Source organism: Malaclemys terrapin, chromosome 8 (assembly GCF_027887155.1).
Source record: "Malaclemys terrapin pileata isolate rMalTer1 chromosome 8, rMalTer1.hap1, whole genome shotgun sequence".
Classification (NCBI taxonomy): Eukaryota; Metazoa; Chordata; order Testudines; family Emydidae; genus Malaclemys; species Malaclemys terrapin.
Window position 1 is genome coordinate 57525434 of NC_071512.1, and position 25296 is coordinate 57550729.

Consider the following 25296-nt stretch of genomic DNA (forward strand, 5'->3'; position numbering starts at 1 on the left):
GAGAAAAATAGTAAATGAAACAATGAACTCATTACTGTGGCTCTTTTGGGTACTGTTGATTACTAATTTGGCTGCTGAGGTCTGAGTATCACTGTTCTAGTAAATCCTAAACTTTTGCTTTTGGGGGCAGATTCACTTCCATTTGTGTTGCAGGATGATTTATCTTTTAAATAAAGAGTGTCTTAGTGACCTGTGAACAAAGCCACAACTACAACTTTGATAGTAATCCTGTGGTGCAAGGATTTCCTGTAAGGTACCTTTTAATGTGTTTGCATCAGCAGCAAGCATTAAGTGCTAAGTTTGGCACCAAGAAAGTTAGATGTGCAGCACTACACATTAGACACCAAGTCATCCCAGCCAACATTTTTACATATGAATAGAGAAAATGAATCAAAACATAACACCAAGCACTTATGGAACAAATTAAGTACAAGTCTTATTCTAGCACATTTGTCAGCTTGCACTATTAGAAAAATAAATACCATTTTAAGAAATGTTTTCATCACCCATTGGTAATATTCTAAACATGAACACTTCAGGTTTTACAAATTAGCTCAACCTTGGTAACAAAACTGCTGTACAGAAAGCACCTTCGACAGGTGTCAAAATATTTGGAGCTAAAATGGTTTAAAAAAAAAATCAGTTATGTTCAGAAACTCCATTCAAATTTAATGATACTAAAGTACAATAGTGTAGCAGAGGCAAAAAGGTTAGATGCTCATGTACAGTGGTAAATTAAATATCCCACTCCATCTCTATGAACACCAAGACTGTCTCTGCCTCAATAACTACTATCTGCCACTTTCACTTCAACAGGTAATATTCTGCTGAGTGTATATAAAAAGTTATAAAAAGGCAATCATAAAAGGTTACGTATTGGCAGGCATGTCAACTTTAATTAAAAAAAAGCATTGTATGTGTTAAATAAGGCTTCTTGTTACAGACTGTTCCAGTTACTGGGGTGCGGGAGAGGGAGGGGAGCCTGAAAAACCAACTGCCTATAACCAAAAACCCTATTCTTCCTGCCCCAAACACACATTCTAAGGGGGAAAAAAAAAATGTGCAAATTGGCAAAACAAACATTGGGGGGGAAGCTCTTGAAATGATATGCCCAATCAGTTCTTAGTTTCTCTTGCAATATTATCAATTTCCAAAATTTAAGTAACAAAATCCAAAAATACACAAAACACCCTTCATCTTTCCAAAAAAAAAAAAAAAGTATATACAGCACATTAATAGTATGCAATATGCAAAAGCTTTGTGTTGCTGTTGGCAACTTCTATACCCTCCCAACCCTCACACATACCTCTACTAAAACACAATTACATCACTAAGCCTGTTAGTTTGCCTGGGGCACTTAAAGTGGTTAAAATTTGTAAGTTTTTGTATATGGGCTCCATTCATTTGACTCTGGGTTGTAGATTTCAACTGTATTCAGGAATTCATTGCCATCAAATCCTCCAACTGCATAAATGGTGTTTGCTACAGCTGCAATACCAGCATTGCTTCTTGGAGTAGTCATGTTTCCCATCATCTTCCATTCATTTTTAGCAGGGTCATACATCTCCACACAACTGACAGCACGAGAACCATCAAAGCCTCCACCAACAAAGAGCTTTCCTATTTAAAAGGGAATGATAAAAGTTTAACTGCTTACATTCCATAAGCCTCTACTTCAGGGGTTGGCCACCTTTCAGAAGTGGTGGGCCGAGTCTTCATTTATTCACTCTGATTTAAGGTTTTGCTTGGCAGTAATATAGAAAGACCTTCTAAAAACATTAATGTAACTCTATAATATAGTATTGTTGTATGTAAAGTAAATAACATTTTAAAATGTTTAAGAAGCTTCATTTAAAATTAAATTTATATGCAGCATCCCCCAGACTGGTGGCCAGGACCTGGGCAGTGTGAGTGCTACTGCAAATCAGCTTGCGTGCCACCTTTGGCACGCATGCCACAGGTTGCCTACCTCTGCTCTACTTCATGAACTACTTGTGCACATTTGTGAAGAAATTATTAAACTAACTCAACATGAAGGGAGATTGAAATCTAGGAAAAGGGATTTGTGTATTCCCAATACCATCAAACTACTTGTGCTCCCTTGGTTACCAAAACTGTTTTCTGTACTTATTTCAGAATTACTTCCGTAATTTCCAATTAGTGTTCGAATGCTGTTTATCTAGATAATGTATGATATTTCACTAGATAAAATTTCCATTGTCTGAAGTCCTTTATGAAAGTCAAGCCCAGGAAGTATCTGGAATTTTTTTTTTTTCTCTGCCAATCCTTTGCTTAACTGGCTGAAAGACTAGAAACTTACCATCATGAACAGCCACTCCAGCTCCACGCCTAGCCACATTCATAGGTGCAATTAGAGTCCAGGTGTCATTCTCTGAATTGTAACGTTCTACACTGTTCAGACAATTCCAGGATTCTGCTCCTCCAATTATATACAAATATCCACTTAGCTCACATACTGCAGACTGATGTCTACCTACAAATCAGAAGCCATTAGTTATATCGAGATCGCCCCAAAAAAAACCAAACCTATCACTCCTTAAGATTTTAGCAATACAGACTTGCTGGTGCATGGCAGCTGCCTTTTTTATTAGAAATAAAATATGCGCATAGGCAGCAACATTAAAAATCTGCTTTAAAAACAGCGCAACAAACTTACGAGTGTTAAGTGGAGCACAGCTTGTCCAAGATTTTGTTATAGGATCAAACACATCACAATTTTTCAGTCCCTTCCGGCCATAAGGATCTGAGCCACCAACAACGTACAGCTTACCATTCAAAGCACATACTCCTGTTTGTATATAAATAAAAGTGATTTATCATCTAATAAATGTGTAAGGAACTAAACAGCCACAGTCACAAAACAGCCATTACCTGCATTGCAACGACTGGTTCTCAGTTCTGGAACAGGAGTCCAGTCATCTATTTCTGGATCATACATTTCCCCACAACTCAAGTCATCGGAGTGACCATTTGACCCCCCTACAACATACAGCTGTCCCTGAGTGGAAGAAAAAAACAACCACTGTTTCACATGTGAATTGAAATTAATTCTGTTCCAGAGTAGTTCACTGGTATTAATTACAATTACTCAACTGCTTGCAACAGAAATTGTAAGGGAAAATCCCGATATACAAGAACAATTAAGTTATTAGTTAAATATCATGTAGTTTACTGTGACCCTGTATGTTTCTTTTAAGGACTGACAAATCCAGTTTTTTCACTATACAATCCCAGAGATATAACCAAATATCAAACACTGATGTATCAGCATTTATTACTGAAACTTGTTATATTTTAAGAAAAAAATGGTCTTTCTATATTGTCAGGGATCTCTGCATCTGTAATTGAAGAATATCTTTATCACTGCTGAACAACCTCCTCAAAGGCTGGAGCCACCAAGGAGGACACTGCAAATGAAGAAAAATGTGAATGCTTGACAGAACTGTTTCCAGAAGTCTCTATGATCAGCTCTTTTCAGCACAGCATGTTTGAATGAACACAGATTAAGTCCCCTCTATTTAATTATTAGTCAAACTGAGAAAGTGTTAGACAATACTGTGCTTTCTTCACTAATTCCCATACAATCAAATAAAATCCCTCCTGGCAAACCTATAGAACTGGCTGCTTGTGAATACTGAGACACTAAGGGCTTGTCTATACTTATGCGCTGGTTTGGCGGCAGGCAATCGAACTTCTGAGTTCGATTTATCGCATCTTGTCTGGACACAATAAATCAAACCCAGAAGTGCTCCCCGTCGACTCCGGTAATCCTGCTCAGCACGAGGAGTACGCGGAGACGACGGGAGCCTGCCTGCCGCGTCTGAACCGCGGTAAGTTCGAACTAAGGTACGTCGACTTCAGCTACGTTATTCACGTAGCTGAAGTTGCGTAGCTTAGTTTGAATTGGGGGGTTAGTGTAGACCAGGCCTAATTATCCCACTTGGCAGATGGGACATGAAATCATAATAGCCCCTGTGTAGCTGCAATATTTCTTTTTGAAACACTATCCTAGAAATTCTGAATACCTTAGAGTGGATTTGTGCATATTTTAGATCTAAATCTGTTTGTCCCATCCTTACTTTCTCTCACACAATCGAAATAATCTACTAAGGTATTTATACATCACAAGAAAGTGCTTTTTTAATCTGCTCTTTACACAGCACATACCATTAGAACTGCCATCTGGAATCTGGCTCTTGGTGTTCTCATAGGTGCAATGAAAGTCCAACGGTCCTTTCGTGGATCATAGCACTCTACTGTGCGCAGACATTCCTCTCTGTTATAGCCACCTAACAGTAAGCCAAAAGAAATCACATGCAAGGAGTTTACTGGGAATCAAAATAAGTCTTAAACATTGTTTACTAGCTTCATTAAAGTTAGCATAGAATCTATGAACCTTGTTCAGATCACTTACTTATGGAAGGTACTGTATATTAGACATGGTTCAATCCAAACAAGTTTTTGCTTTAATTATTTTATTGGTATTTTTACCTGCAGCTATTAGCTTGCCATTAAGTTCTGCTGTTCCCAACCCAGATCGAGCATACTGCATTGGAGACAGGGGGTTTTCTATAAGGTCATCTGGTTGAATCTCAAAACTCCTGCTCTTCAGGAGTCGTGGAGTACTAGTTGGAGAGCTCTGAGGGCTGTTACGTCCATGAAGAAAAATCACACAGAACACACCATCCAAAACAGCAAGACACAGGTAGGTATTACCTGAAAAACAATTTAAAAAAAACTTTTCTATATTTAGAATACTAACTAGTGGCTTCCAAGTTTAAGCCTATACTTAACCCTTACAGGTCTGGAGATTCCTTAATACTAATACTGTTGAGATTTACAGACTCCAAACTTCACTCCAGTTATACAGAAACACTATATTGGATGACTCAATTAAGATTCTACCTAAAAAAAACAACAGCCCATAAATCTGAAAACATTTTAGGAGAAAGTCCCCCCCCCCACCCCATGCACAAAATAACTTCCATGGTTCACTCAAATAATGCACTTGTCCACCTTCCTCACAATTCACCAAAATTTTCCATCCTTGGCCTCAAAATATCTGGGTTTTTATCTCAACTGTACTACAGGCCTGAGTAACCGTGAGAAATTCACTTTACCTGGTTCTCTACCTGTAAAATGGGGACAATACTTCCTTAGCCCATAGGGGTATTGAAGGAAATTCATTAACGTATGTGAGGTGCTCAGATGCTATGATTACAAGCAACAGGGAAAACCCTAAACAAAAGAAGCCTAGACACTTACTTGAAGTCTTTTCAGAAGCAACGATTTTCCATTCATGTTTAGGACTCTGTACAGTAGCATTTGGAGAAGAAAGGCTTCCAGAGGAACTGCTACTTATCTGCTTGTGATCGTTCTCACGTGGTTGCTTTTTCTGCAAAATCAAAAGGCAGCTACAGAACCCTAGCCAGAGACCACACCTTGATCTACCTTTACTTCTCTCAACTAATCCATACAATTGAGGAAAATGCTTGATCTTTTCGACCTCTGCAAAGCATCATTTATAGCACACCTAAATTTTAAATAGAATTGCTTACATAATTAAAACACCTAAGTCGATTTACTCCCACCTTAGTACTTATTTCATCTCATTCCACTACCTGAGCCTCTATCATAGACTCAGCCTTAGAAATCATACGGATCTGAACTCCTTTTTAGAAAAGTCAAGCATGCACTTTCACTGGACAAAGGGTTTTCAGACTTCCTGTATCTTCCAGATTAAAAAAAACCCAAAAACATTCTTTGCCAGACTTAATAAAATGGAAGTATGCATTTTCAAACTCTCTCAGAATTTGGGCTAAGTCCACAATGCCCATTTCTGATTGTTTTTTAATAGATTCCTATTCCTCAAATTAGAGGCCCTTTCACGCAACACAGTCAACCTGTGGAACTCATTGCCTGGGGAGGTTGTGATAGCCAAAACTATAATGAGGTTCAAAACAGAATTAGATAAGCTAACGGAGGACAGGTTCATCAATGGTTATTAGCCAAGATGGTCAGGGACACAACCCCATGCTCTGGATGGCCATAAGCCATTGACTGCTAGATGCTGGGACTGGACTACAGGGATGGATTGCTCAATAACTGGCTTGTTCTGTTCATTCCCTCTGAAGCATCTGGCATTGGCCACTGTTGGAAGACAGGATACTGGACCAGGTGGATCATTGGTCTGACCCCAATATGGCTATTCTTGTGTTCTCATCTAAAACAAATCTTGGTGATTTGGCTTCAAGTTGTCTTTGTGATCCTGTTTAGTTATTTCTCTGATCTTACTTTTCTTATGCTAATACTTTGCATGGAAGGGTTATTTTCTTGAGCCTCATCCCTAATATAGTTTATTCAGTATTTCACTTTATAAACTATTTATTGAGCAGACTTAACAGATATAAGGGGAAAAAAAACTTATTTCAGATCACATCATTGACAATGTTTAGAGTAAAAGCCAGGTCAAGAGCAAAAGTCCAACATTTATCAATTCTATTAATTCAGTAGAACAATGTTCTAAAAACCTGCAGCTGAAATTTACAACACCTGTGTGGACCCCTGAACTGTATCATTTTTCATATTACAGAAAAGGTAGCCAGATTTGTACAATACTAATTCCCAATCTAAGCTTATCCATCAGTTTTTCCACCAAGAATTTCCCATACTCTGCACTGAACCATATATATATCACATAGCAAGGCTCGGTCATCTGCCAAAATTATTTTACGTCTTAACAAACCAACTACCCAACAAGTTATATGTTTCTGAGGAGACCAATGTGTTTATTTTTGTATCTCAACTAAAACTGGTGTGTCTTCTTTCCCCCCACCCTCACCATGGTGAAACTATTTCAGTTTCAAGTATTAAATCCCACCCAGGCATTTTTATAGCTTTTTGTATACATGGATGTTCCTTAAATTATTTGAGAATTTTTAAAGATTGAATTAAATCCTCCAAGATAGTGTATCTTAAAAAAAAAAAAAAAAAAAATTATTGATGTATACAATTTAAACATTTTTGCTTTAGTTTCTGCAAATATGAAGAAAAAAAATCTGAGTGAAGTTTACTTTGGTCCTTGGTTTCCAAGTATGAGAACTGCCAATAAATATTTGATCTACTGAGTTGGAACAAAATTAATCCAATGGACTCATTAAATAACACTGAGGCAAACAGGGTTTATTTACTCCCCTATTCTCTTTACAGATTTATTTTCATTTTTAAAATCCATGCTCTATGCAACTATAAAGGTATCTTTAAAGTTTACTTAAAAAAAAACAAACAAAAAACCTCTACCAAAACCAGATTGCTTCTGTCTGCAATTCTCATTTGGGTCCATCAACCCATCCATTTCTTTTTAAGTTCCTTTCCTGAACTAGTTAAAAAGTTTGGAGGGTGAGAAGATAGAAGTGAGAAGATTCATTAACTTGGCATTTATAAAATCAAGGAGTGACCGCAATAGCTGAGGACAAATGAACACACTTTCCTGCACAACTTTGCCAATGTATCTCTGCTCTGACTTTTAACCTCTCTAACTATTCCATACTTCTGCTTCTTGCTCAAACTAATAATTGTAAAGTTGTCTATTTTTTCAAGGACGTGAACAAGAAAGAACTAGAATTAAATCACCAAATTCAATTTAACTTGTGACTTACGCCCAAATTTAAAACCAGATAATAGTTGAATATATATTACATCAGGATCCCCCCCCTGCCAACTCATCTGGCCCTACAATCAAAAGAATTTATTACCTCCTTTGCAAGTCCATGCTACACATGGTTAGATTTTGCAGAGAAATTTCTCTATAATTCCTTTAATGCCTGGCTCTTCTTATATTCAGTCTGCACCCTCTTGTTTTTATGCCAATTACTTTTTCAGTCATGCCATCCACATTTTCCAATCCATATGAACTGTGTAAACTAGACACTCCCACATCCTTCTTGAACGATTTATATTAAATTTGATTTTTCTAATATTTCTATTATAGAGTCCCTTGTACTAGCCACCCTCTTCTGTATCTTTTCAGTTATTTGATGACCTGGGTTTTGTTTTTAAAAACTCACATTTAGCACTCAAATTAGTACTGTTAATAACAAGATGAAGCAAGTGAATCGCCAATACCAACACAGAAGCTGTTTCTGCAAAATGTTTTCCCATCTGCATTAAGATACCGCTTCTTCCCTTTACTACAGTACACAAGATTTTAGGTGTGCTATAAATTGCTCTAACCAAATTTTTACCTGATGTAACCTCAGACCATGTGCAATTTGTACCTGCACAAACTGAATGTGGTCATCATCACTGCCATACACCTCAGCCTGTCCATCTAGTAGATTTCCATCAAGCAGCTTGTGATCAGCTGAGTAGTACAACGTTTGAACCTGCAAAACAGGAACAGAATACCCATGTGGCTGCTGTCTCCATAGCTACTTAACTACAGGCAGATTTACACAAACTCCAGAAGGTCCTCTCCAGCATAGCTCTTGTCATGTCATCTCATCTCAATCTAGTAATGGCAAAATTAAAAGGAAGCAGACGTCATGGTGTAAGTCTTCAAATATCAGCTGAAGGATCCTGGATTTCTCAGCTTGAAAGAAATCTTCATTTTTCAAGGACTTCTATTATTTCCCAGTATAGTAACTAATATATATTACAAGTACAACGTACATTATCTTGCAGAACAAATTATACAATCCACAGTCTCATGCAAGCACTCGTTATTCCCTGCAAACAAGTTTTCTGAATTGCAAATACAATGCTTTCTGTGGGCAAAAAAAAAAAAAAAGAGGAGGTAGGGGGGTGAAGCCAAAGATTGGATTCTAAAAAGGAAAGGAATTGAAAGAGGGGAGCAAAAATGTAAGTTATGGAGGAAATGTTGCCCATGACTTGTTACCAAATGCAATGCATTAATCAAGTGCATCTGAGTTGCAACTGGGAAAATCAGAGCATTTTAAAAATAACTATTGAAAGGGGAAACATACATGTGAGAATATATTTGACAATATAAACATGTACTTTAGCCTATACAAAAGTGTTCTGATTATCTACGTTGCCTGTAATAACAAACTGGGAAGATTTTATGATGAGCTAACAGGTTTTGTGAACTCCATTTTCCAAGCAAGTTAAAAATTTAGAATTCCACTATGATTTCCATCAAATGTAGATATTTAAAAAATTGCCCACAGTGTAAGTGTAGTAGTTGTATTCATGAGTAAAGCCATTAAACAACACACAAAACATTAAAAATAAGATATCCTGTAAAGGAGTAAGTAAACACCATTAAATCATCATCATCATCATCGTTCTCTGCCCACAGCGGATTTTCTTAGGAGAACTGGGGCAGGACTGCTGCTTCATTACGTGTCAATACACTTGAGGTTTCTTCTTGGTTCTTCAGCCTTGGTATCCTAGTTTTGTTAATAAACCTATGGGGAGATAAATCAATGGGGAGGAACAACCATTAGAAGCTTTTACCTACTTCTCATTAACAAGCAAAAACCTGTGGAAGAAAACATTTAAGAATCTACAGCAAGTTTCAGTGCCACCTCCCCATTTCCAAAGCAAAGTTAAATGCACTTTGAAGTTGTTAAACAGCACACAGTGAGAAAACAAAAACAAAAAAGGAAAGCAAAAGACCAGACTGAACAGTTCATTCAGCTCACCTGGACACCCCCCCCGTTTCTCAGCTTATGGGTACCTATAGTAAAATTTAAATTCTTCAGGGTCATGGTTAAAAATAAAAGAAAAAAAGGGATCATCCTTCATATCACAGAAGTTTAATTTTTTTTTTAAAAACTATTTAATCCCATTTTCTTAAAGACTAACCTCTTCCATTAGATCTTCCAGACTGTCTCCATTTTCCCAGATGCTGCGCTGCACCCAGTTGATTACCTTTGTGTATAATTTGCCATTGCTAGGCAAGCCAACGTTGTCTTCAAGCATTACTTCAAGCTTGAGTTAAAAATAAGAGTAGTTAGCATCCAGCTTACACTACTGCATAAAAGTTATACATTTACAGCATATCTATATTTTACTGAAGTTAATTATTCTTAAAGAAATTAAAACAGGACAGAATTTTCTAGCTCTGCATACTGAAAATTAATGAGTATACTACTCTACTATTACACCAATGAAGATCAGCCCCTGGCTGTTTTCCTACACCCTGGCAACAGAAATGATGATTTTGCATCCTTCAATTTTGACTTAATATCTAAAGTTGTCTCAGGATGGAAGACAGCATGTATCATGCACAGCCAAGTTTCATGGTACCAATGAATATAATCTAATGTAGACTTCTAACAGAAAAAAGGTTATATAAAATGCTAGCATACTGTGTTAAACAATTTGAAAACTACTCTGCAAACTCAGCATCTGTGAAATTTTTCCACCATTGAAAAAGAAACCAGTGATTTTTATTGTTTACCTTACTATGGCTATTAGCCAAGATGTGCACGGATGGTGTCCCTAAACCTGTTTCCCAGAAGCTGGGAATGAGCGACAGGGAATGGATCACTCGATCACCTGTTCTGTTCATTCCCTCTGGGGCACCTGGCATTGGCCACTGTCAGAAGACAGGATACTGGGCTAGATGGACTTTTGGTCTGACCCAGTATGGCCATTCTTATGTTCTCGCTCTCATACCTAAATTACCTAGGTTTATTTCGTTACAAGATTAAAGAAACAACTTTAAATTGCTGCTAACCTTTAACCGTGGAAGCTTGAGAAATTCCTCTTGTTCTGAAATCTGCAACAAATGTTCCTGAATGTAACCATCAATCTTGTTCAACAAACGTGAGTCTCCCATACAACTTGCGAAGTTCCGATAAGAGATGCAGCTCTGAACGTCCATCTTAGAGAGCAAATAATCACCACAAACCTTAAAAAAAAAAAAGAGTAATATTCCAAATTTACTAATAGCATATTACACTTTTATACATACATTTCTTTTCCAACATATGGCAAACACTCTTACTTTTCTACCAGTTTGAAAGATTTTACTTGCTCTACTGGTACTCTATACTGTGGGTGCAGAACATCTCTCTGAAACTAGTAGAATCACCTTAAGTGTGATCACTGTATGCACTATTGTAGTGATAACGTCAGAACAGTAATGGCTAGTACCTTAATATGAAAGATACCACAGAAAGGGAGAACAGTATAGTTATGATACAGATTTTCTGGTCAACTCTTTCAGGAAGGCAACATTTCATTCTCTAGTGGTTTTGTTAAATAAAATCTACCCAAGGACTTATGGCCTCCACATCATATTATCTAAGCATCTATCAAGGTACATATTGTTTATTCTTAAATGAATGTATAGCTTGTCTCCCCTATTGAATGTGTTGTTTACAAACAGACTGACAGCAACCAGGGATTTGAGAGTCAATGTGGATTATTCATATTCCTATATCAGTTACAGTTCTTCAGGTCAAATTATGCCTTCTCTGCGAGCCCAGTGTCTTCAGCGGGCTTGCACGGGTGTAACTGACTGGAATTAAGTCAACAGTTCTAGTGATAAAACACAAGTACAGAATCTGTCTCTATTATCTTGGCTCTACAGTGCTAACAGGTGTGGAAGTGGTAAGTACCTTTCTGTCACTAAAAAAGTCAGTACATGTGATTTTGAGTACACAAAGAATAGCTCTCTTGAGCGACAAGTAGTCATTTTTAATCACTCTTCTACAGTGTAATCTCACTTGAGTGTCCGGTTCACACTAAATATATGTTTTCTCTGCCCCTCAAAGGTTAATAATGGGACTGCTGTAGTAGCTGCAAATTATACCTGCTTGACTCTCTCCATCTTCAGCTTCTTTGCTGCAGAGTATACATCTTTTACTAGCTCTTTATCAGCTTTCAACCTATTAAAGAAATATAGGTTTTAGAATAACACTTAAAATATTAATATTTATCTCTTATTGCTTATCAGGAAGTAATACTCACTGAGCAGTGTAGGCATAATTTAATAAGACTTCAACAGCTTGTGGATTGAGATCATCAAATTTAACATGAGAAACTCCATGAGAATCACTATCACTGTTGAAGATTTCAAACAGGTAGGGACTGCAGCAAGCTAGGACTGCTCTATGCGCCAACGTCTCATGTCCACATACCTTTATTTTAAAAACATATACATGAGGACAGTAAAAAATTAAGAATGTACATTACAAAAATGCAAAGTATTATGCAGTCTTGTTCAAAACATAACAGATCAAAACTCAATGTATATTAGAGAAATTACTTTATTAATATAATTGTTTTCAATTTGCACCAGATGAATTAAACTGCTACATTTTCAGCTATAATATATGGTTTTTAACTATATTTTTCTGAATTTATATCCTATGGAAAATCAGATTATAAAATCTTAAGATTCACCGAATCAATGTATACAGACAACAAAGAACACTGTTTAAATGTTGCACCCAGATGACACATTATAATTTACCTGAAGCCGAACATCACAGAACTGACCACTTTTACGTAAGGCATTTAACTTGGCAACAGATGACTCTATGAAGTTTTCATCTTCAAACATCAAATATCCATTAGGAATCATTTTGCTGTTGGTTTGGCTGTCAAAAAAAAGGTAAGTGTCTTTCAATTTGTAAAGTTTACATACACAGCACTGAAGTGTATAAACTACTATTTCCTTATTACCAGCTATATAGATACTTTGTGCGATGTCGATAAAATAAAGATCAGTGACGCGTTTAAAACTAGACTGGACAAAATGCACTGGCAGTGGGATGGACTAGGTGATAACAGATCTTTTCCATCTCTAATTTCTATGATTCTAAGATTTGCACTGTATGTTCATCTGAACTAATTTCTGCTGGTTCTATGGACTCCATGCCATGTATGGTTCATTAGGTCTGCACAATATAACCATTTCAGAGGTCAAAGAAAGCAAATTAATAGTTGAAAAGTGCCAGGATTTCAACCTTCTCTTTAAACAACTCTTAAGACCTAGTTTATACACATTTTTCAACTGTACAAAAATATCTTAAAAAAACAGTTTAGCTTTATGTAATAACATTAGCAGAATGAAACACTCTGAACAATTAGCAAACATACATTTAAAGGATCACTACCAAGTTAAAAGTCTTTTCTACCTGCAGTTTTACCCATTTATAAATAATACCTATGGTCTGATCTATGTAGCACCACAGTGCAAACTAGAGGGGAGTGAATTAATTGTAGGTCTAAATGCCCAGTGTAGACTCTTCTGACACAAACTAAAAGGTGCGTAGTGCCTTTTAGTTTTATTAATCTAGTCATATTAACGCACAGCAGGTACCTTTTAGTTTGAGGCAGCAGGGTCTATACAAGCAGTTAATAGTGCTCTACAGTTCACACTTCTCTAGTTCACACTGCAGAATCATGTAGAGAAACCCTAAGATTATTATAACTGAAAAATAATTGTTTTTTACTCTAAGTTTACTTTGTGTATTTGACAGCAATTTATATGTAGTCAGTTTCACTGGTTCCCTGGGCTCAGTCAAATCAGTCACTTCTGTTTGTGTGGGGCAGTCACATAGCTATAGGTAAATGAGAACCATTTTTAGAAATAGGAAAGTGTGATTGCAAGAATGCCAAAAAATGACAGGGAAACTCAGAGGCAGAATAGTATTTGAAGCAACAACTTATTTGATGCGTTTGACAAGATTTCAAATTTAAAGAGGCCTGTAGGATTGACAAGGAAAATGAGGATGTAACTTCAGAAGTACCAACTGAAGGTGTTAGACACCTCTTTGAAAATCCCACGCTATAAAGTTACCCAAACAACTTTTTGGAAAAGAACATGAGATATGCTATTTCTAATTTATTATTTCACAACAATTTGCATTTTTAGTTTAGTTTACAATTAAGGAAATGTAATTAGCATAAGATTTTTTTAATATTTTAAGGTCAGACTGGGAAACTAAAGCAAAGATTAGTATTAAGAAAGATAAGCCACATTAAAAATACCCTGTAAATCACTGATGTAAATCCAATTACCTCAGTAGTTTACTAGAGTAAGTTACCACAAATAAACATACTAAATGATAAGTTTCACTTAATTACAAGCTTCTTCCTTTGCATACACTTTCATTTATAGTCAAATGCTATGTTATGTCTGCCTATTACAGTAACAGAACAAAAATTTGCTAACTACAATTATATGTTTGATCTTATCCACATTTAATTAATAGAATTATCTCACCTGCTAAATATATTGCTGTAAATTTATAACTGGGAAACCTTAAATAATCCAACGGTAATGGCGTGTTAAATCAGAGCACGTCACTTTCAATATCTTCTTATATGAAGACAATTTGCTGAAGTGCAGGCAGACGGGTCATGTCCTGTGAGCTGCAATGATGATTCCAAAACTAGCAGGCTTGAAAATGATGTAATCAAGTCCTTAAGAGCTATAGACATGAATTTCTTCTGTGATAATCATGCATCATAATCTGCAACAAGCAAACAAAAGTTAGTAATTAAATATAAAACAGCATTATTTCAGTATTTTATGTTTCAGATTTAGCAATTAATATCCCTTTCAAATCCAGGGCTAGAATGTTTAACTGTACAGTTAACTTTTCTCTATAATCTATCCTCACAAATTTTGTTTTAAGTACTCACACACATTCTTTAATGGCGACCTCAATACATTCTCAGCTGGCAAAAAGTAATGGTCATAGAGCTTAAGGTCAAAAGGGACCACACTAGAGCATCTCATCTGACCTCCTGGATGTCACAGGCCACCACGCCGAGCACCCACACACTAATCCCAACAACCAAAATTAGACCAAAGCATTATAGCCCACAGAGAGTAACAATTACGTGCCACAAGATGGATGAGGTAATATCTTCTATTGGACCAACTTCTGTTGGAGAGAGAGACAAGTTTTCGAGACTCATGTCTCTAATATCCTGATTACTGCTTACTTTGCTTAAGAGCCTTTGGTGTGGGACCTTGTGAAAGGCATTCTTAGTCCATGATTACTGTATCAATTGGATGGATCACCCTTGTCCACATGCTTGTTGACACCCTCAAAGATTGATAGATGAGGCATTATTTCCCTTTACAAAAGCCACGTTGACTCTTTCCCAATCTATTGCGATCATCTATGTGTCGTCAAAATTCTGTTCTTTACTATAGTTTCAATCAATCCAAATCAAGAGCAATATACTGATTTTCCCACAGCACCTGCAATGTTCTGTAGCAGTTATCTAGAAAAACTGGTTTTACCATGGCAATTTTTTCTATTCCTGAAAATACTGTGCTGCAAAGAGCAGCCAATAGTAAGATAGGAAAGAATGAACATTCAACTATGTTTAACTCCTAAAGCATATATGGGTGTGTGAATGGAGGAAGTAATAAGATATGTGTTATAAAGCACCAAAAATGTCTACTAGAGAGGTATTTGGGGACCACAAATTAAACAAGGACCTTAATATCAGTATACTGTGTTACGATTTTCAAATGAAATCACAGATTTCATTCAACATATGCTGATCCTCCTTTTGGCTGTTTATGCCTCCCAAAATACGGCTTCCTCCAAATGCATGAAAATAAGAGCTGAGCTAGCCACAATTCCCAAGAAGCCAAATAAGCAACTTTAATTGTTCCTATGACCCTAGTGATATAAGTAAACACCTTCATTTCGTTGTATGTTCACAAATGCATCATCTGGCTATGATGTTTTAGTGAAAGAACAGATTTATGCACCATCAAAAGACTTCTCTTATCTGGAAATCTTTAAATCCCCACTTTCTCCCCTTGCCAGCACAAATACTATTTGAAATTTCCAAACAAAAACTATGTTGTTTCTCTTTGAAACAAAAAACAAGAAGTCTAACACAATCCCTCAGTTTTACAGAGATTCAACTCCTTTTGAACATCTCTTTATTCAAAAATATGGAGACTTTTTTCAAAAACAAACAATCATCCTTGCTGACCTAAAAGATGAATTACTAACCTCAGAGATTCCCCTCCACACATCTACTCTTGCAAGTCCGTGTTCATTTGGTTCTTATTCTAGTCTATTCCTCTGATCAGATTTTTTGCTGTATTCTGCTACCTCAAAAGAATTTTACTGTATTTCAATTGTTAAAATTTGCCTGGTATTCTTATGATCTCCAAAAGCCAGTTGAGCAAATGCATCCAAAAGAATCTAGCATGAAACCTAACACACAAAGGAATTGAAAGCAATTCCTATAACAACTGCGATTCTGGACATTCTGTATATGTATGTCTAATAGTATTTTCTCAAGTCTATTTCCACGTATTTGCTTGTATTAACCACGGGGCATTTCCAATTGTCAGAATTGGTTTAAAATATTATAAGTACTTAGTTATCAACTACTAGTCTATCTGTAAATTTTATATTAATAGCTATATATATTAAGACATGGTGGCTAACCTGAAGTATTTACAATTGAAGCTCTAACCCTACAACTAGATCCATGCATGCATGCATCTGTGCCCACGTGGATACCAAGCTGAAAGACAGTGGTGTAATATCAATATTTTTACTATAAGAGCTACTTGGTATCTATACTATTTGATAATTTCCTGAACATGCACCGGTATACAGGGCTTAATTATCTGCTACATCTATAGGAAGACTGAGGAAGAATCCTTGCCTGAAGTACTGTATATACTCGTTCATAAGCCAAATTTTTTTTTAGTAAAAAAGGGAAGTACCAGAGAAAGGGGTCCACTTATGAACTGGTATAAAGAAGAAGAGGTGGGACACAGCCCCTCCCCCACAACAGAGGGAGCAAGGAGAGGCAGCACAGCCAGCAGAGCCAGAAGGGAAGAGGCGGGACCAGTTTCTCTCTGCTTCTGACCACACTGCTCTCTCCCCGGAGCCTCTGAAGCAGCTGCATCCGGGGCTGGCAGGCTGCAGCCGCGCCACCAGGTCTGGCCCGCCAGAGTAGGCTGCGGCCGGTCTGCCAGAGCAGCTCCAGCCAGGCCAGAGACATCCTCCCGTGGCCCTCCCCAGATAAGGTGGGAAGGGATGGGATGGACAGAGTGTGGGGGTCCCGGGCTAGGGGTGGGGTCATGTGGTGGGTCATCCCGACCCCCAGCTTCTCCCCCCCCCCCAAAATGTTCCCCACCAGTTGCTGTCCTGACCCATCAGGGCAAGCAGCTGGTGCACCGGGACACTTTATTTACTTAGGTTTACCTCCATGCCTGTGGACGCTCGAGGTAAACAAACCATCTCGGCCCGCCAGCGACTTATCCTGATGGCCCGGGAGCCAAAGTTTGCTGACCCCTGAATTATAGGGTCAGCTTATGAGTGGGTCATAAAAAATTTCCATTTTTACTTATCCATCTTGGGGGGATGGGGAGGGTGGGCTTATAAACGAACCGGCTTATGATCGAGTATATACATTAGTTTGGTTAATGCAAGATAAATTGTGTATTCAGACCTACATACAAATAAATCAATTTGCCTGTATTTAGCAAAACCACTTTTATGCAAAACATACAAAATTATCACTGCTTATTTAAACTATTATCTCCCAACATTAATTAAATCTTTACTTTTGTTTAAACAGAAAGATACAAAGGGCTTGCCAGAACAATACATTACATATTCCCCATTAGTTCTTCACTCCACTCTCATATTTAATAGAAGAAAATATTACTGAAAAATAAAATTTTTGCGAGAAAGGATAAAAAGGCAACCATAAATGAATTATCAGATATGAAAAAGCTCTGAAAATATTGCATTTTTTTCTATACAGGCTGTAAAGAAGCTTCAAAGTAATAAGTGAGATGAAACCAAATAATCAAAAACCCCTTTACCTGGAAAGATGCCTTTGTGTGTCCAAACCATGTTCCATTACAAACTAAACAAAATGCCATTTTCTGACAATGACAAAAATGCTGAAGAATCAACTACAAAATATCCCTTTAAACTATATAGTTAAATAAAAAACTGAACTCTTTATTTAGAATCCTTTAACAATGAAACCGAAATGTAACAGATACAAGAGAAAATGTCTAAATTTGCAAGGCAACATTCTCACTTACATTGCATCATTTAGAAAGGTAGATTTTTGAATTTCCACAACCAAAAAAGTTCATTTTAATTTAATATTTAAAAATCGGACAACTTAAAGAAACACTCGACTGCTTTAAAAAAATTATACTGAGATTATTTTGATACTTTTCTTAAAACAGTTTAAATAATTACATTTGTTGGGTATAGAAAGGAATTTTGAGAACTAGTTGTTTTAATAGATTAGTAATCTACTTTAGTAATAAAATATAGTGTTATGCTTCTAGGTCTGTGGTTCAAATCTTGCCCAATTCTATAGTAACTGGTGGCTTACATGAAATAAATCTGAGTCTTAATACAGTTTCTACTGAAAAAGAGTTCACTACATATAAATCACGATCATAAATGACATTAGTTGTAGAGGTGCCACAGACTGAATGGGTGAAGAGACATTACTTAGTTTGATCTGTAGAAAAGCAATGAGATACACTAATAGGGTAATATGAATAAACCTAGACTGCTTTTGCCTGTCTGTTTTTTTTTTAATTTTATTTCTGAAATAAACTCTTCCAATCTTCACTGCTGTCAGTCAGATCTTTCCCTAAGCACTACATTCCCTTAATATTGTGGAGAAAGCAAAATAACATTTTTTTTTTGTGCCAGGCCCACATACTTATGTTTGTAGGATTAAGACTTTAAATCTTAAAATTTGATAAAATCCTGTATCAAAACATTTGATTTTATGATCAAATAAAAAGGCACTTAATTAGCCAAGTAAACCTTTTTAGTTGCAGCAGGCTTTCTTGCTTTTCATGTTCTACTCTGCAAGAAATTTAGGTCACACTTATGTCTACTTGTAGTCCATTTATTATTTAGAAACTAGAATATACAACCTGAAGTCTTCATGAATAGATTTCTTGAGATATCCTGAACTCACACGCTTTTTTTTTTTTTAATATATATATAATGATCAAATGCCACCTTTATATGTCTGGATTTTTATTTGAGGTAAAGATATTTTAAAAATGGGACTAAACATATTTAAGATATATCAACACACTCTATACCAGAGAGTATAGTCCTATGTATGCAGAGTAAAGAGAGAGATCTTGGAATGGTCATTAAGGACTACAACGTCTTCAATAAAATGTAACAACGAGGTGACATAACCACATTATCTTTAGTTGTTGTACCAAATGAACAATGGGTCAGTGATTTGTGTTTTAAAACTATTTTCCCTACCCCATGACTAAAAAAAGAAGGCTTCACTATGAACATAGCGGTTTGTAGGGAGAGAAATTTTAACAAGATAAAAATCATCACATGCACTCCATTCTGTAAAGGAAATATGCTACCTATCATTTCCTACTGAGACTGTACAAGGTTCCCTCCAGTATTTATGAATGCAAGCTTGAAGAACTTGCCAGACATACAAGCATTAAAAAACAAAACAGAACACCTTATGTTGCTGCTTCCCCCCCAATCTCCATAATCCTTGCAATTTAGAGTAAGAGTTGAACATGTTTACTATAACATATTAGTTAGCTGAAAATATGTCTCAAACTTCTATTTAATATGTTTTTAATTTTGTTTCACCTTTTCTTTCCTAAAATTATTCCAGTTTTTCTTCTTTCCAAGATTAGGTCATGTCCTCCTTCTTGATGCACTTGCTTTCAGCATGCTTCCTGTTTTCTCTTTTCATCCTCCACATTTACTCCTGGGGAAATTCTGCGCCATTGCGCATGTGCAGAATTTATGTTCCCCACAGGTTTCTTTGCTTCCCCGCAGAAAAATGACTTTCTAATGGGGAAGCTACAAGAGCGGTCATACAACCCTCCCCAGTAGTATGTTTCGGATGCCCAGGGCAGCCGGCAGAAAGGTAAATCACTGTGGGACAGGGGGCGGGACTGGGGAAGACCTAGATGGTGGCTCCTACCTTGCGCCAGGCTCAGCTGCTAGTCCTGGCTGGGCTGGGGAGAACGGGACTTTCTCTTCCCCTTCACGTATCCAGGTCCCCTCATACCCAGACCCTCCCGCCGAGTCTCACCCCCCCACACACTCAGAACCCCCTGACAAAACCCACTCCCCCTGCACCCGGAGCACCCCAATGAGCTACCTGCACCCAGATCCCCATCCTACCAATCCCCAACCAGCAGCACCTAGATCCCCACTCCATTGAGTCCCACTCCTCCAGCATCTGTATCTTCCCCCCCCCGCCCAGCTCTATCCTCCCCACACACCCTCCGCTGAGCCCCAACTACATTCGCCTGTACCCCCCTGCATTAGAGTCTCATTACCATTGCACCCAATCCTGCAACAAGCCCCTGTGCATCCAGATCCTCCCCACACCCGGATTGCCCCATACAGAACCCTTTCAACTCACACCAGGATCCCCCCACACTAAGCCCCTCCACACTTGGATCCTGCCTTGCTGAGCCTGCCTGCCAATACCCGGTGCACCTGGCACGAAGGGGCAGGGTCCTGGAGTGTTTCTGGGGCAGGCCTGGTCCTTGCACTGTGTCAGGGTTGGGTGCAGCCTCATCACTGAGTCTGTGTCCCTGGGAAGGATTTGGGGGGGAGGGGGGAAAAGAAGAGCTGCACAGTGATCTCCCACCTCCGCGCAGCCAGTGACCTGTGCTCTCCAATGCCATGCTGGAGCATTCACATGTATTTGATAAATAAAATTTGCAGAATTTTAAAATACGGTGTGCAGAATTTTTAGTTTTTTGGCACAGAATGCCCTTAGGAGTACGCATTAGATACCATATCATCTACACCTCTTCTAGATTTTCTGCCTCTCCTACTTCTCTCACAAAAAAACTCTCTCAGAATCCTGGCTTTTTAAAATGTATTTATTCCAATAATCACTCTCCCTTGACTTACCATACACCTGCTCCCTCATTCATACTCACTCCCTTTTTCCATATATAAAATTTCCCAGAACACTAATAAGCTGAGGACTGTCCAGATAAAAAGCTAAGCCACACATCCCTCCTCAAGCTGTTGGGGAAAGAAGCAGTCAAATTTGTCTTGCTTGCAGCAGCTCACCAATGCAATAATCTTCTATGGTGGATGCAAATTGTGCTTTAATATCTAAATTTATGACAGCTAATATAATCAACACAGTACCGTGTGTCTTCATCTTTTGTAGCTCCCAGCTAGCAGGTGTCTGACATCTGAAGCCCACTCCCACTGGTGGCTACTGGAAAGAACTGTTTTCTCACACCACACTATCTCCCCCATCCACAAGCCTCCTGGCTACTGCAATTATGGAGGTGATGATGTGTCTCCACAAATCTATCATTGCACAGCCTCCATTCTGGGTCCTCCATCCCAGTGAATAACTCCAGTGCTTGCCTCTGCTACCACTCAGCTTTTCCACACTGCATCAAATTACAATTGACCTGTTTCTTTTAAGTTTGTATTGATGCTATGTGAAATTGACAAAACTGATCAGTTTTCACTTTACTGCACCTTGGGAAAATTATGAGAGGCAACTGAGACACTGGAACTTTGCAGACAATAGGTGAATATGCTTGTTTTTTTCTAAAGTGTCATTCTATTTCTACTAATGAGGTAGCTCTGCTGATGGTAGCAACTGCAGAAAGCAAGAATGCAGACTGGCCACTGTTTTATCTGTGTCATCTACCACTGCTCAGAGCACATAGGGAGGACATGGAGGTTAAGATACAGCAATGTATCCTCTACACCAGCTTGGCAACCCCTTATAGGAAGTAAAAAATATTCAAACCCCTCTCCCATTTTAACTATAAACAAGTCAAAATATCAAGCCTATATAATTAATTTGGGTATGTGTGTTTGGGGAGGTTGACAAAATACTTGACCCTGAAGGGCAAGTATGTGCAGGGAGTAGGGGAGCAAGCGAGCTTTACACTGTAATTAGATCTTCAGTGTCTCATGAGCCTCTCTGGACATGCCACTCTCCAGTAAGTCATTACCCACCAGTTGACACACTGGTTCACATTAGACCCCTAACCATTGCTACCACCAGTAGAACTGAACTCTGGAAAATTTCAGACACATTAAATTAAAACCTAGTTTAGACAAGGTTTCATGAAGACAGCGCTGTTCACATTTTTAATAATATCACTGCAATTCTTAAGTTGTTTTTTCAAATGCAAACCCTAAGATTCTAGAGAACTGATGGTACTCAAAGAAAACTTTCTACTTCTCCCAGCAAGCCCTGCAGAAAGGGGACAAAGGGATGAAAGAGTTGCAAGAAGGCATCACATTTTAAATAGTTGAATTTTAGATGTGTGAGTCTTTTGATCTGAAACCAGAAGATAGCCCAGGGCATCTAAATCACCAGCCCCCGTCCTCCATCCCACAAAAGAACTGTAGCCCGGTCTCCTTGTTTAACATGTATTATGTATCCAGCTCTGGATTGGCTGAAATGCCCACTCAATCCCATGGGTTTGGCAAAAGGAGCCGGCAACGTGGAGACGGGAACAAAAGAAACGCCAAGGGAGGGAGTAAAGGAAACGGAGACTATCCACGTCCCTCTGTCACACAGCAGAGGGGGTTGCGACACGACATTCATTGCATCCCCCACAGCTAGTGTGGCTTTAGCCGCATTGTCTTCTTTGTCAATGAGAACTGGGGAAAGGGTCGGAGGATGGTGAGGAAGGCATCGCCCAACCTCAGTCACTATCCTCCTTTCCACCCCGCTGGTGCCTATCCTACCCCAGAAACTGACCCGCTACCACGCCAGAACTACGTGCCCGTCTCCCGGGGAGCGGCAGTGACTCCACAAGGCGGGAGGGCGACGGACGAGGCTCGCGCTCTAGGCGGCGGGATCTGCCATTCGCGCGCGCGCCACGTTACAGGTGAAGAAGGGCGCCAGAGCGCCGCACCCTCCGCCAGCCAGGGCGGGACTGTGCAGCCCGCACTACGACACGCGGTGCTTCCAACATGGCGCCGCGGGCGGCTCGGCCGCCAGACACACACAGCCTTACGGGGCTTGAGAAAGATACCGCCAGCCCAGCCCCATAGCCCCCGCCCCTCCTCCCTCGCCCCCGGCCCTGGAGCCCGGTACCTGGTGTCTCTCAGCGCAGACGACAACGTTCATATTGAGAGTTTCCAGGCTGTGGACGAAGTCGGTTCGGAGGCGCAGACCCAGCCCAGTGCGGTGGCGGCGGCGGAGATGTCCGCTGCGGCGAGAGAGATCGGCACGGGAGGCGACTCAGACCGGAGTGAGCGCGCGCACAGGCAGGGAAGGCGCTAAACGGCCGTTACCAGCCAGCTCCAGACACTGCGACTGGCCCCGTCCGCACTCACAGACACACTCCGCCTCCACAAACTGAGTGCGGGTTGAAATCACTCCGCCGAGAAACGAGTCCCGTCTGACAGCTCAGCGTTAAGTTCTCCCCCTCCCTCGTGTTGCAAAGTAGGGCAGTGGAAGGTGATTGAGCTGAGGCAAAGAGGCGCTGCCGCTCGCTGCTACTGTCGCCGCCCAGAACTGGTTTCTTCCTGCTGAGGGCTGCATGTGACCTACCCTTACTTGTTGCGCTGCCGCCGTTCCTGCTGTGGCTGGACACCGTGCATTAGAACTACAGAGCCACAAGTATAAGCGTTAGCAAACATCACAAAGGTAATGGCAATAACCTTCCCGCTCCATTGAAAAAAGGAGCCCACTGGGTACATTACAGTTGTACTGGGCCTGGAGCCACCACAACTATGCCCCATTGTGCAGCGTGCATAGGTGCTGGAACCTATGCTGAAGTGGTTTTCATCATATACAGGGTTTACAGTTTGTTTCAAAGACTCTGAGCACCCCCACTGTACAAATTATTCCAGCAGCACCCCTGGTAGAGTGCTAGTTAAACGTTGAGGCTTATTAGTAAGGAGACGTCATGATTCCCCCTCCCCCGCCCGCCGCTTTTCCTGTTGATACACCAGTAGCGTATACACCCTATGTCACCTCTCTGCTGAATATGGAGCCTTTCTTATTGGGGTTCAGCCCTTACGTCCTGGAAAGCAAACCAGCAAGTCAGTACTAGAGTTGGGATTAGGGTGACCAGACAGCAAGTGTGAAAAATTGGGACGGGGTGGGGGGTAATTGGAGCCTATATACGAAAAAGACCCAAAAATCAGGACTGTCCCTATAAAATTGGGACATCTGGTCACCCTAGCTGGGTTTGGGGAAAATATCTCACACATCTATGAGCCTGAGGATTATCAGAACAATTCACCAACTAAATACCTGCATACTGATCCTCTGAGGGAGAGGATGGTAGCTAGGTGGACAACTGGCACTTAGAACAATAGTGTGTTGAAGGGAAAAGAGTATCTAGAGTGAAAATAATAATAATTATACTAAATCATTAAGTATTACTATAAAGGTGTATGGCAATTTTTTCCTAATAAAAAAAATAAATCAGTGTCCCAATTCTGAAGAATTTACTGTCCAAGGCCTAGATCCTGCAATCAGTTCTGTCCAGATGGATGCAAACACAACCCTATTAGCTTCAGTGGGGTTCTGTGGACAGACACACAAGGGGTTTATCTGCACCAATCTGATTGCAGTATCAGGGCAGATTTTAATAACTTGTATTTACACAGAAAATCCTACAATGCTATGCAGTCTATACAATTGGCTCCCTAATTCTGCAACTTATTCTTAGAGGTTGACCAGGAAAAGGAAAAAAATATATATATATCAGAAAAATTTCTGAGAATTTGTCTTGAACTATGTATAAAAATATAATGACAAACATATTTTACATCATCATCTATTTAGATTCCTCAAATGTATAATCCAGAGTGTCCGCTTAATGATGCATGACACAGTTATGCTTCTGACACAAAGTGTTCAGGAAGCTGTGCATTATTAGATACTGTTTCACAATCTGCATATTTAAATTCAGTGGGGCTTCATGTGGAGTAAGGGTCACCCCACATGGAACATTTTTCAGAATCAGGACATAAAGTTTGATATTTGAACTTAAAAAGACATTGTCAAACATGTAAACTCTAAAAATTAGCTCCCCTTGTTAGGGGTCCCATCTGTTATTTTATTTTGATTGCAGCAGTGCTCAAAATATGGTAGGTACTATCCAAACACAGAGGAAGACAATCCCATCCCAGAACATGTATCTAAAAAGACTGAAAGGAGGGATAAAGAGATACAACATAAAGCAAAGATGTCAGGATGATGATAGGCATGTCTTCTTAGGCCCTTAGGATATTTTTTGTTGTTTTTTGTTAATAAAGAACTGCCCCTCAACTTTGCCATTATTTGTTCTTGATCAAT

The 25296-nt window shown here is 39.1% G+C and overlaps 1 protein-coding gene across 1 annotated transcript; it reads right to left on the reverse strand.

Annotated features, from left to right (window-relative positions):
* Positions 1–226: 226 nt before the first annotated feature.
* On the reverse strand, positions 227–23335 carry IVNS1ABP (influenza virus NS1A binding protein). Its single transcript, XM_054036880.1, has 15 exons — positions 23080–23335; positions 14228–14477; positions 12470–12596; positions 11965–12134; positions 11807–11882; positions 10727–10900; positions 9850–9975; positions 8298–8405; positions 5287–5416; positions 4513–4737; positions 4189–4310; positions 2893–3019; positions 2678–2809; positions 2321–2494; positions 227–1620 (listed from the first exon to the last, which is right to left on the reverse strand). Exons 3-15 carry the CDS (start codon positions 12578–12580, stop codon positions 1367–1369), a joined length of 1929 nt encoding a protein of 642 aa, XP_053892855.1. The 5' UTR covers positions 12581–12596; positions 14228–14477; positions 23080–23335; the 3' UTR covers positions 227–1366.
* Between the last annotated feature and the right edge of the window lie 1961 nt (positions 23336–25296).